Source organism: Gavia stellata, chromosome 3 (assembly GCF_030936135.1).
Source record: "Gavia stellata isolate bGavSte3 chromosome 3, bGavSte3.hap2, whole genome shotgun sequence".
In the NCBI taxonomy this organism is placed as follows: domain Eukaryota; kingdom Metazoa; phylum Chordata; class Aves; order Gaviiformes; family Gaviidae; genus Gavia; species Gavia stellata.
The window spans coordinates 103,599,588-103,613,243 of NC_082596.1; the positions used below are offsets into that span (position 1 = coordinate 103,599,588).

Genomic DNA, 13,656 nt, shown 5'->3' on the forward strand with positions numbered 1-13,656 from the left:
CTCAGTGGCAAGTGAAGGAGACAAACCAAGGGGTGGAGTGGCCCACACAGTGCCCATAAACTTGAATTAGACAAAGAAAAGAAAGAGGATTTGGAGGCTCTGCTGAGGAGAGAAGCAAAAGAAATAATGCACAGCCTTCCCCCTATTTTACCTTCTGTATCACATAAACCCACCTGTTTTTTTTGCAGTATCAATTTGACTTGAAGGCTTAGCTACCAGGGAACATTTCTACTTAAAAAAAGCGCTGTTTTTAAGAACTTCTATGTGCACTTTTGTTTTTTAGTTAAAAATGATTCGTGAATGTTTTCCTTTTGGCTAAGCCTGATTGAATAACTTACGGGAGACTTCTCATGCTGAATTTTCAGCTACATGAAGAGATCCACTTCCTTAACAGGACCACTATATATTCAGTCTTCGACTTGTTATCTACTGCAACGTTCACTGTAGTAAAAATAGGCAGAGCTGAGAAATCTTTAGGTGCGGCTCCAGGTTTGTGTGTGTGGATTTTCACGCTTGTAAGACAGTCACCTATTTTGCAAGCAGTAGTGCTAAGAAGGAAACTTGAGACTTTCCACCCTCCGCAGAGGATGTTACTATCTAACACTGAGAAGACTCGAGGGCCCACTCCACATATGCACAAAACCTGACAGTGAAGGAGTTTTTCACATCTCAGCGCTAAGCGACACTGTTCCCTTGTCTTCCCCACTTCCCAGCACACACGCGCAAAGAAAAGCTTGGCCGCTACCCGACACTTTTTGCTTTTATTATGGGTCCCGCTACATCCCCTACACAGAGCTGTGCTGTCTTCCTGTTCTCTTAAGATCTGCTGAGGGCAAATCGAGACGGAAAAAGTAAAACTGCTGGACTTTACATTGAAGTCTCGCCTGTTTTTGAATAATCGTCAGACCTTAGGAGCCATCTTTCCTGGACAGCAGCGATAGTACACGCTCAGAAAGCTTAACGAAGCAAGGCGCGCTGAATGTCCCTCCTGTGCTCGCTTCCACGCCTGGTATCTCTTCGGAAACCAGCACTGCCCAGTTAAGTTCGGTGCGAGTCAAGTCTTTGCTTCTGCTCTGAGGGAGCCCGTCCTGGCAGCAGGTCCTTGCAAGCTACCCGACGTGTACGTCAAGAAGACAGGGTAAAACAACTAGTCAAGAGATGCGGGTCACTTAACAGAGAGTTAAAAGCCATTTCACAAAGCACATTTGTTGCCTTTCCGAGGATGCTCCTGCATCTTGAAAAAAGCGTAAGTTAGTGGGAGTGAGTGACAACTTCATACATCCAAAGACTTCTTGCTGGCAGGTTAGTCAGGGCATTTCACTTATCACCTATCAAATTTTCAGTTTCCATTTCTCTCTCCTGCCCGTGCAGAGAGAGAGGCTGGTGACCAGTTTACTAGATACAGCTACCTGAATGAGCAGGAGTCTTACTTCTAGATGGAAAGCAGGCTCAGTGCTGTCTGGGTTGCTCTGGCAGCGAGGAATGTCCTGGTGCCTCTCAAAACCCCCGTACTAGGTACCCCCACCCTGAGGATTGGAGAGCAGGGGTTATGAAAGCTACCAGAATAATTAATGTCAAAATAAGAATTGTCTGGGCATTAACGGTCATTAGTTAAAGCCAAAATTAGTTAAAGCCAGAAAATCTGCTTGGCTTTAATTCTGGCAGCACGCTGCCTGCTCCCTGGGCCCCTGTGTGCAGCACCAAGCGCAGGCTTTCGCAGCTCCCGGAGAGGCAGAGGAGTCTTCACTGGCACCGTTCCCCCGGATAGATGCAGCGCTCGGTCTGGTGGAGAGCCCTCGCTGGAGGGCTCCAGCTCATACTGGGTTTAGTGGAGTGCTGATCGCTTTTAGGACTCCTGCCCAGACACACACCCCACCAGTTAAACTGAAAGTGGCAGCCATAAAATTAAACTGGGAAGAGGTTACAACCTTTCGCACCAAAAAGCTTCTCAAACTTCACAGAATCACTACGTTTGGAAAAGACCTGTAAGATCATCAGGTCCAACCACCAACCCAACCCCACCATGCCCACTAAACCATGTCCCGCAGTGCCACGTCCACACGTTCCTTGAACACCTCCAGGGATGGTGACTCCACCACCTCCCTGGGCAGCCTCTTCCAGTGCTTCACCACTCTCTCAGTGAAGAAATTTTTCCTAATATCCAGTCTGAAACCTCCCCTGGCGCAACTTGAGGCCATTTCCTCTTGTCCTGTCACTCGTCACTTGGGAGAAGAGACCAACACCCACCTCACCACAACCCCCTTTCAGGTAGTTGTAGAGAGCGATGAGGTCTCCCCTCAGCCTCCTCTTCTCCAGACTGAACAACCCCAGCTCCCTCAGCCGCTCCTCACAAGACTTGTGCTCCAGACCCCTCACCAGCTCCGTCGCCCTTCTCTGGAAATGCTCCAGCACCTCATCATCCTTCACGAGCACTGCGAGACAGCTGCCGTGCCGGGAATGCGGCATCCAACAGGCAGCAGAACGCTGCTGAGCTAACAGCAACCTACCCTGTTTTGCTCGCTGGCGGTGTTTACATTCAGAGCTCGCATGCTGCCACAGAGCCGCGTGACTGGCAGAGATCATCAGCCGGAACGAATCTCTACTGAAATTTGTGCTGTCATTTGCAGCATCACAGTGACCTGAAAAGTTGGTATTATTTCAAATTATTTCAACTTTCAATTTAATTTTTAATTTAAGAAAACACGAAACGTACCCAACAGCCCCCCTCATTTTAATATTTAATTGCAAGGAGTCATCCTCTGATAGCTGGGAATGCTGAAAAATAGTATTTTGACTTCCCAATTTACAAGCACTCGTCTTTTTCTTCTGTTCGTGCAACTCAGCGTGGAGACATCCTGCTTGTTTTCATGGAGTTGCAGCAGGCGGGTCACAGCAGGCTTCAGCTACGCGGCACCTGCCTAAACGTCCAAGAAATGTAACGTTTCCCCACAGAAAACACTATTTTTGTCTTGTGGATGCTGACCTTGCATTCTGAAGTGGAAAAGTAGTATTAATCTGAAAAGATTTTCCTACTTTCTTGGTCTTCCTTTTATTGCCGTTACGAAGCGTTGAAAACTAGGCTGTTCTTCGTAAACCAGCTGAGATTCTATTGAAATATTCTCTCTGTTTTACTGCTAAGTGGCAAAATTAAGTATTTCTGCACCAGAAAGTACCTCCTTTTAACCATGACATCTGAATTAATGAGTCTTCTGTTGCTAACATGTTTTAAAAGGATTTGTCTCTCCAGCTGCTAACAATTGTGAATAAACCATGGTTCTAGCCTCAGAAATTCAACACCAGGGCAATAACTCCTACGGTATCTTCAGAGGCCAGTCACAGAGATCCAAGAAAATGTCAGAATGTAAGAGTCCACACGCCAAAGAAAAGGGAATCTTCTGAGCCAGTGTTCCTCTCCTCTGCCTCAGTTACTGCCAGAATCTACAAATTTGCAGTTGCTTTCAATGTTTTTCATTATTTTCCTGCAGAGTAAAGGAAAGACACCATGCAAAGGGGCCTTGGGTTTGATGGAAGCAAATGAACAGGAAAGGGAAACAAAGTGTACAAAATGAATTTTTATTAAATGAAAGAAAATCTGTTTTGTGGGTCAAATATGAAATAGAATATACAAAAACTTTACATCAGATCTCTTGTCAAAGAAAGTAAATCCTATCTAGACTGAAGTAGCACTCGTTCTTTCCAAGACAACACGAATGGGTGAATATGCTTCTTATGGCAGTACAGGATCACACAGTATGCTGTGCTAAATTTCCGGTTACAGAGAAGGAAAGTTAAAAATCTAAACGATGTCCCTAAAGAACCCAACTATTCCACACAGTAACTTAAAAACATGAGTTTTGATCATTATGTATTCTCTTTGAAGCAAATGACAGGTGGGTCAAGTGCAGAGGCCACAAAGCTTGCATATCTCATTCTCCGTTTCTATACAAATATAAATCGTTCTTTTTTATTTTAAAAATCCTTTTTTATTTGATAGCATTTATTTGTGGAAAAGGATGACCAGTTCATCAGGTTCCTGCTGTACTACCCAGACAATTCCATCTCCTTTATCTCCTTTTTTGTGAAGACCGTTACCCATAAACCACAGACTGCAATAGTTTTAAAAAGTTGCTTTATGTTTAATCACAAATCTTTGTATCACTGTCCTGTATATGAAGGTTCTGCAGAGCTCCTAATGTGTCTTTGGCATAGCACACCAAGTCCCATTTAATACTTTTTTTTGTTTAAAAAAGTATATTTTCCTTTAGTAAAACACCTTAAAAACATCTATTTCCAATTTTGTAAAATAATGTGTCACCTCTTGTGTTGCTTTGCAAAATATACACACACATTTTGGAAAAACATTGAGTACTGACACAAGGGACTCATCTGAAGTCCGATCCGTTTATGAGAAGTGAAATATAATTACAAATTCCGTCTGCTGCATGAATGTCACATGAAGTCGTTCAATTCAGCTTCAAGCGCTGCTGCCATTTCGTCCGCTTCAGAACTGCTTCCTTCCTCATCTTCGTTGCTAGATTCTTTACTGGATTCACTGGCAGCATCATCTTCATCCAGTTTGCGCTTGTGACCCCTGGAAGGGTAGACAGAGATAAAGTCCATGAATCAAGGTATCGCATTGCTTATTAACACAGACCGCTGTTTAACGGGAGAAAAAAACGGGGCTAACGGACTTGACTTTTTCTCAGGTCTGGACAAAACGTACAGCACTTGCTTTTAAATGAATGAACAGTAGTTAGTTCACACAATTGATTTTTTAGTTGCTGTTATTTACTGTCAGCTGTAGGTGCAAAGAACAAAGTACTGTTAATTTTATTTCTCCCATTCTTCTGAACAAGGAATGAAAACAAAGTATAAGGCTGTTTGAAAATAACGAGTTAATTTACTTCCCTCTCACCTTGCAAAAGAAAGAAGAAATCCATCGTGTGAATGAGAGATTACCAAAATACGTTATACGTTGTTCTATGATTTTGAAATATTCAAGTTTCTGCTTTTTTGTAAAAATAAAGCCTTAACTGACCAACCAAACCTCACTGCACTAGCTTCTACACTCCCATGTTTCCAAACATAGGGGTCTCGTTCTTCCCTTTTATGTCTCTTTGGATTAGTACTGCCAGGCTGAACAACACAGTTCTTAGCACCTCCGGAGAATTGACCAGTTTAAGCAGGAAGCTGATGGGCCCCTTCCCCAGTCGGAAGAATAGAACGACAGAATGAGAGGGGCTGGAAGGGACCTCTGGAGATCACCTAGTCCAACCCCCGCCAGAGCAGGGTCCCCCAGAGCAGGTTGCACAGGAATGCGTCCCGGCGAGTGCTGAGTATCTCCAGAGAAGGAGACTCCACAACCTCTCTGGGCAGCGTGTTCCAGGGCTCTGCCACCCTCAGAGGAAAGAAGTTCCTCCTCATGTGGAGATGGAACTTCCTATGACCAAGTTTGTGCCCGTGACCTCTTGTCCTGTCACTGGGCACCACTGAAAAAAGACTGGCCCCATCCTCCTGGTGCCCACCCCTTCGGTATTTATAAGCGTTGATAAGATCCCCCCTCAGTCTTCTCCAGACTACAAAGCCCCAAGTCCCTCGGCCTTTCCTCATAAGAAAGATGTTCCAGTCCCCTAAGCATCTTTGAACCCATGAACCCAGAACCCATGTTCCCGGTGGTGAACGATCTCCAAGGAAAACCTAACGCTTCAACTGGGACGTGGCCATAAGCCAAAGAATTTGGATTTGTGGAATCCTGAACTCTCTTTTCCTTGCCAAGAGGGATTTTTATATCAGACATGTGCTTATGAGACAAAAATAAAGTTGAGAGTTTGCACTGCATAGACTTCATAACGAGCTGTAGAAACACCTTCAAAATCCTTTCTTGATCATTTGATCAAATTTGAAGCAGATGAAGATATGGAAAGGGGTATCTCTCTTAAATAACTGTCCTATTCATTGCTAGGTGGGGTTTCATTAAGAAGAGAATGCATCCGCCTGCAATCATGAAAACTTAATAAAATTATTTTCTATCTTTTAGCAAAAAGCCGTAATTTAACAACGGTCCCTTTACTTCTGAGAATATAGAGAACTAGCATATAGCAAGAAAGACCTTCGATAAATACTGACTTGAACTGTGTATATCTAAAAGAAATAAATACAAAGATGAACAGTCAAACTTGTGAGCTTGTAAGCAACACTGAAATACAAAGCAATTTTTATTTATACAGCCATTCTTATTGCCATTTCCCTGGAAACCTCAATTCTCAGGAGCCCAGACTGCTTGATTGGTGGGCTGGTGGAGTGCCACCCGACCTCCACTTTCCCGGCTTTTCCGGGAGATGGACAAGACGGGGCATGAAGTCAGGAGGGGACTCCGAATCGGAACGGGAAGCGAGCAGTACTGTGTTACCCTGCTTTCCCTTTCTGCCGCACCAGTGGGATCCGAAGATACGCCGCTGCCGCTTTACTGAGCGCTTCCTCCCCGGCACATTAGGTGGGTTTTTCTGTTTGGTGTAGGGTGGTAGGAATAACATTCCAGGGAGGTAACCTGAAGCCCTGGGATTCAGTCTGGGGTCTGAAAACCGGGATGAGGTGATAGCACTTCCTGAATATTTTGCTATTGAAACTCAAACGTGGCCTGCTGAGGGAGTTACAGGGCACTAAATGCAGCCTAACACAAAATAAAAAGCAGTTTCTCAGGCGTAACACTGATTTCCACGCAGCCGACATTAGCACCCGGTTCGGACGAGGAAGCACTCAGACTAAAAATGCCCAGTTGGAAGAAATCTTCGCACATTTCCATTAAAAGCTCTACAAATGTATGGAGCTTGAGTTTCGTTGGCTCGCTTCATGATGATTTCAGCCTTCAGAGATACGGCACTATTTTAGGCATTAATGATACTATAAGCTAGGGAAAGCTAATGGGGAATTAAAGAAAGCTGAGTCTTACTCAGCAAAAGCAGAAAAAAGTTGTGCGTATTTAACAAGTAGTGGATAAGAAGTATACAGGTAGTGCTAACCGATAAATAAATATAAATAAAGACATGGAGGGAACCCATAGCACAACATTCACAGCTGAAAATATTCGTATTCATCTGTTCGTAACACTGCATCTATGGGAACTGATGGTATCTGCCAATTGAAAGATAAAATTGACAATCTGACAGCTATAATTTGCGCATGTGAAACACGTACACACAACCGCAGATCATGTAGTAAAGAACGTGGCAGGACAAGCAGGTTTTTAGAGCCAGCCCAGATACCGTGAGTTTGTTGGGATCTAAAGGTGCCGTAGAAAAAAGGTCTATGAAGAAATAATATCTCACTGCCAGTTGATTATTTCTTAAAAGTAAGGAACAGTTCATTTACTAAATAATTATGGCAAAGACTAGCAAAATTACTAATTTATACAACAAAGCCACCTTTTTATTTAAATCTACTCCACAGCAACTAGGTTTCAGTGAGGACAGTCAACAAAATACAGGGACCTGAAACAGTCAGTGTAACTAGATAATTAAAGAACGGAGCTCCAGTCTACAAAAGGGCTTTCCAGAAAACTTTCATCACAGAATCACTAAGGTTGGAAAAGACCTGTAAGATCACCAAGTCCAACCATCAAACCAACCCCACCATGCCCACTAAACCATGTCCCGCAGTGCCATGTCCACACGTTCCTTGAATGTCTCCAGCGATGGTGACTCCACCACCTCCCTGGGCAGCCTCTTCCAGTGCTTCACCACTCTCTCAGGAAAGAATTTTTTCCTAATATCCAGCCTAAACCTCCCCTGGTGCAACTTGAGGCCATTTCCTCTTGTCCTGTCACTTGTTACTTGGGAGAAGAGACCAACACCCACCTCACCACAACCCCCTTTCAGGTAGTCGTAGAGAGCGATGAGGTCTCCCCTCAGCCTCCTCTTCTCCAGACTGAACAACCCCAGCTCCCTCAGCTGCTCCTCACAAGACTTGTGCTCCAGACCCCTCACCAGCTCCGTCGCCCTTCTCTGGACACGCTCCAGCACCTCAATGCCCTTATTGGAGTGAGGGGCCCAAAACTGAACACAGCATTCGAGGTGCGGCCTCACCAGCGCCGAGTACAGGGGCACGATCCCCTCCCTACTCCTGCTGGCCACACTGTTTCTGATACAGGCCAGGATGGCGTTGGCCTTCTTGTCCCTTCTTGGGACAGTCCTGGCATATTTTCATCCCTCATTTGGTTGTATTAAACAGTACCTTTGGAAGTGCAAAAGGCTGAATGTGATCTACTTTGTCAGTCCTTGGTCTTTCGGGAAGGCTAGAACGACAGCTCCGTTCAGTCTAGACATGAAAACCTTCCTCACTCATGGGGAGGGAAAAAGCATCAAAAACAAAAAAGAAAACACACCTAAGTATTAGTCCTCTGCTAGAAGAAACAAAAAAAAAAAAAAATCTCTGGAGAATGTGAGTATTGTTCTTATTAAGATATAAAACCCTTTCACTATTTGTGCACTGTAAACTGCAGCGTCAAAGCTATTCCAAAAACATTTAAATGTTATGAAACCAAATGCAAAGCTAACTCTGACACAAGTATGGAGGAAGAACATCAGTAACATAGTGCTGCATTTGTTATTTGCAAATTCAGAAAAGAGAGAGAACATCCCATTAATCATTTCCGTCTTCAGAGAAAAGCAGCATACCCCCATGGCAGCGTATCTATTAACATAACAAACAACTTAAAATGTGTATTTTCCTCATTATTTTGTGCCCACTCCTTGTCATTTCCAGTATCAGAGCCATAGAGCATAACACTTTTGAGTGGAAAAGTTAAATACATACAGGATTCCTTCTTACTATTTAGCGAAAATGATTCAGCAGTATGTTGCAGGCTTCCGTTAGCCTGGTTTGCATTTTAAAAAGGAATTTCGCTTGACTGCTATTAAAAACCAAACATATGGATAAGAACCCAATACCTTTAACCTCATAAACGAACAATTAAACTTTCCAAAAGACTGAATTTAGTACTTTAAATATCTGACAACTCTGTGAAAAAACTTGTACAATTCATATTTCCCACCAGTTCACGTGATGGAGAAATCTTTTTAAAAGAGAACTAAATTTTAAAAAAACACGTATTTAAATGAATTCTCAAGACATTTAAATAAACTACAAGTGTAATTCATAATGATATTAACCTAAAAAAACCCCACATGTATAAATCCTAAATGTATAAAAGTTATTTTTAGGAAAATTTAATCTACAGAATGCTAATGAGAAATACACTTCGCGGTATTCCAAACAACAAGACAGGAAGCAAAGACATTAGAAAGTTGCAACAGAGCACGGTGTATGCATGTGAAAAACAGCACAGGAAAAATTATTGAAAATAAATATTTATTCAGCTCTTGATCTGTTAAAACGATCACTAAAATATGATTGCGAAGTCCAACTATAGGTCGAGTGAAAACTTCATTCTTATAATTTCAATTCAAATTTAGTTCACTGAAAGAGCCATAGGGAACAAAGCAGTGAAAAAAAATCCAGCATTTGTTGCTTTTATTACCTTAAGACCTTAATTTACAGTTAGCTGAAAAGAAATAATATTGCAAAAAACATTTTTTTCTATTCATTAAAGAGCAGATTGTCTCCGCTCTGTTTTGCATCCCAGTGGCACCTTTTGAAGAAATACAGTGCTACGTTAAAATAGAAACGTCTACTAAGCAAAGGAACTCAACGGGCAACATAACCCTTGTTTTAAACAAAGCAAACCTAAAGCTTTTGCAAACCTTGTTTTAAACTTGCAAAAGAAAACTACAGCAAGTATTTCAATAAATGTTCATGTATACGTCAAACTCCAAAGACCCACAAGCCCCATCCCTCCTCTGATAAGAAGTAAACTTCTAAATTATTGCAACTTGACCTGATTTTTTTCAGTAGCTCCTAAAATTGGTCCAGTGACAAAGTGGCGTCTGCAGACTAACTGGGTTTAGTCTTTTACAAGCAATCAGCTTATACCATTGACATCATAAATCATGACTTAAATTTGGTACCGAATACAGTCAAGTTCCCTCTAACGAGGATACTCGCACAGCAGCCGTAAGCAGTTTGGAAGGCAATGGTTTGGAAAGAGCGTTTTGTAACAGCTTGCTGCCTTCCGACAGCATTGCGACCCTGCAAGACAACCGCTGCCGCCCCAGCGATGCCACTGATGTGGAAAGTCTGTCCCACAGACCTCGCAGCCTTCTGTAAACTTCCATAACGAAGAGAAGGGTGATGCTGAGTTTGGTAACGCAGCAGGAATTTGACTCCCTTCCATAGGAATTTGACTATCAGAACGATTTATTTAGATAAACTAGTTCTGTGGCAATGTCCTTCAGTTAGGAATTAGAGCTGGTAAAGCAGGAAAACTGTTCTTCAACCAATTTTGAAGATGCCAGCCCAGTACTTCACTAACAAGGTTAAAGGATGTGAGACCAGAGAACATAGAGATTGAAAATCAATGTTGTGGGCATTCGTACATGACATCAAACAGACAAGATGACTAAATTTTCAGGGAGGTGTTCCAAGTTTTGCAGTTGTATTTTCTTAACATGGGATACAACATCTGTCATGTACGCGTGATACAACAGCGAGCAGTTGTCCATAGCAGGCCTGTAGAACACAGGTGTCTATCCTTTGGCAATTTGTCTCGTTCATCTGCGCAGGAACATTGGTTATTAGGAAAAATGTCTTTCCTGAGAGAGTGGTGAAGCATTGGAAGAGGCTGCCCAGGGAGGTGGTGGTCACCATTGCTGGAGGTGTTCAAGGAACGTATGGACGTGGCGCTGCGGGACACGGTTTAGTGGGCATGGTGGGGTTGGGTTGGTGGTTGGACTTGATGATCTTACAGATCTTTTCCAACCTTAGTGATTCTGTGATTTTCCGTCCTGGTGCTCATCCCTGGCTCTGGCATAGCACGCTGCCAAGAACACAGCCTTAAGAGCAACAAATAGCACTAGCCCCATATTGGCGAGCTGGAGTGTGTGGTTTTACTTTACGCTCATGTTATGACAAACAGGACAATATTTAGTGTCACAGGAACAAATGCCAGACACCTCACATATTTCCTCAGGAACTCATCCAACGTTGTCTGTGGGATTACAGGACGAACCAGAAATCTAATATGCAGAAAAATGCACAGAGAATGTTTATTGCACAGCCCCGGCGTGCAGAGAGAGATCCTGCAGTTGGATGAACAGCATGCTTTTAACGCTCTGCACAAAAACGTCTTTGCAGAAAGCCACCAATTCCAACTGACAGCTCCAAAACGTATTTTAACTAACACGACAGTAAAGTGAGATCTAATTGAATTCTGTGCAGCTTCAATGCCTTTCTGCTTTAAAAGTTAGCACACCTGCATGCTACTCTAACAGCGAGAAAGTATTCTGAAAACTTTGAAAACTATTTTAACAGCTGTATAGTTCTCTGAAGTAAGCACTCAATGTATATCAAAATTGAAAGAAAGTTTTTAAAGTCAGCATGTCACAGAAAATTTAAAATAAATTCAGAAATTACTACAACGTGGCAACAAGGACATATTGTACATTTTGCTAAAACCGTCCATTTGGCAAGGCTGTATTTTCCCGATATTTAGACCGGTGGCAAAGTTTAGTAACAAAAAACCCACCCCAACTTTTTGAAAATGGTTATTTCTTAACAATTACACATTTGGCTGGGATATTTCAAAAACAAACAGTGCAGCAATAAAGCTTTAAAATGAAAGACTGTGCACTGAATTAATTTTCTCTGCACTGAACTAATTAGATACAGCTAATAATTAAATTGGATAATGCAAAACCGAGAAGTTAAATCTACAGTTTTGCTTATGTAACTAAATCACAGATAAGTAAACTATCCCTCTAAAATATTACTTGTTATGTTATTAACGGCAAGTTGTTTAAAAATAATCCATGTAGCCGTTATAAGACGACGTTTACAATATGCAACATTGAATATTTCTTCAAAAGGCAAATATGACAGTGGCAGTTTTATATTGCGTAACAAATACTCTTGGCACTGGTCCGTAGAAGACAACGGAAAATAAAATATCCTTTTCAAGATGTGGAATCCCAGACTATTACCTGACATAATGGCAAATGCACAGATGCACTCTGGCATATCATCTCTTAATCTTATCGCAAACAAACAGAAACATGATGATTTAGTCACCTTTCCTGAACAACCTCACCCCCTTTCTAGATGACTGCGTTTGAATAACCTCCCAACGCGGGAACAAGCCAACATTCAGACAAAAAATACAGATCCATCAACATATCAATATTTTTAAAGCTAACCCAAGGCTAAAGCCTTTGTTGGTTGAATCAAGTTCTCTCTCCAGCGTCTTCTAGTTTACCAATATTACCCATTCTGACAACAGATGTCCGATGGTGGACTTACAGCTCTGTAGAGATTCTGGGTAGCTCTGGGAGGCCGTAAGAGGAGATACCAAGGATCAGCAGTGAGCAAAGGAAGCTTCAAGCCTTCCTTCACCACTGCCTGATGGGTACAGTACAGCAACTCCACCTGGATTTGGTTTGAAAAAAGTCCTTTGAAAATGGTGTCACTCAAATTAATTGCTGTTACAGGAAGCACTGCAGGAGATGGTCTTAGTGATGAAGAATAACGTTCTCGCTCGAGATCTAAATATGAACTATTGTTCTAGAAAATGGTAGCATGCAATACAAAAATTAAGACGAAAAGTGGGCAAAAAATGTAAGATGTATGGCCAATTTAGAAAATTCAAAACCGCACATCAAAATAAGGAGTTGGAAAAGAAACAGCATCTCATTTCTCTGAGAAAAGTCAAAATACCTTCATTTTTCTCACAGGAGCATGCTGTGTGTGTGGAGGTACCGCTAGGCCAATGTAGTGGAATACAATTGCACTTTAAAGACCCAGTGCTGTGAAAAAATGCTTGGTATCCACCTGCCCTGTCATCCTGGTCAGATTTGCCAGCATCACCCAAACTCTGAGAACATTCTTCAAAATGCATCACCGGGCATTTTAACAACTAAAGATATAGTTCAGCTCATAACACACCGACTGTGCTAACCAGGGAGACTGGAAGTAGGATTTGGTAGTCTCTTACTTATGTGGTGGGTTCTGAAGTTAGATATTCACAGACTGTCTTAATATGTGTGGTAGTACGTCTGTTATGGGCTACACTAAGTTATATTGAAAGCGAAGACCATTTTGTCAAAGCTTTTAAGTCTGATTTTTACTAAGTCTTCTATTACTTTGTCATTGCTTTCAATAAATTATTGAGATTGAATTTCAAATAGCTAAACCCAACATCCTTCTAGGATGTTCATTCACTGAATAATGGCTTTGCTCACAAGAATATTAACTAAGAACACCTCTGTTTTATCATAAAATATCAAAAATAACACAAAACACATCACTGACTCTGTATGGATACTGGTAACACTGTCATCTCCACCGGAGCACAAAAAAGACTTAAAATTCCTTTAAAATGTTGCACTCCGCCGGGGTAAAATACACACGCTCTTTCCATGCAGGTATGTTATTTCGTGAAAGGTACTAGCTGACTCCTGCCAAAACAGGGAAGTTCTTCATCCTCCTCACATTCCCAAATGATTTAACTGGATTCTCCCTCAGTTTCTTCGCTCTGCTGCCTGCCTAATG

At 42.1% G+C, this 13,656-nt stretch overlaps 1 protein-coding gene across 1 annotated transcript in view; it reads right to left on the bottom strand.

Moving 5' to 3' along the window:
* Positions 1–3,557: 3,557 nt before the first annotated feature.
* Positions 3,558–13,656, bottom strand: part of CTDP1 (CTD phosphatase subunit 1) — a 109,835-nt gene continuing 99,736 nt past the window's right edge. Inside the window, exon 12 of the mRNA XM_059836156.1 lies at positions 3,558–4,591. Coding sequence (XP_059692139.1) covers positions 4,450–4,591 — 142 coding nt within the window. The 3' untranslated portion in view covers positions 3,558–4,449. The remainder of the gene's footprint in view (positions 4,592–13,656) is intronic.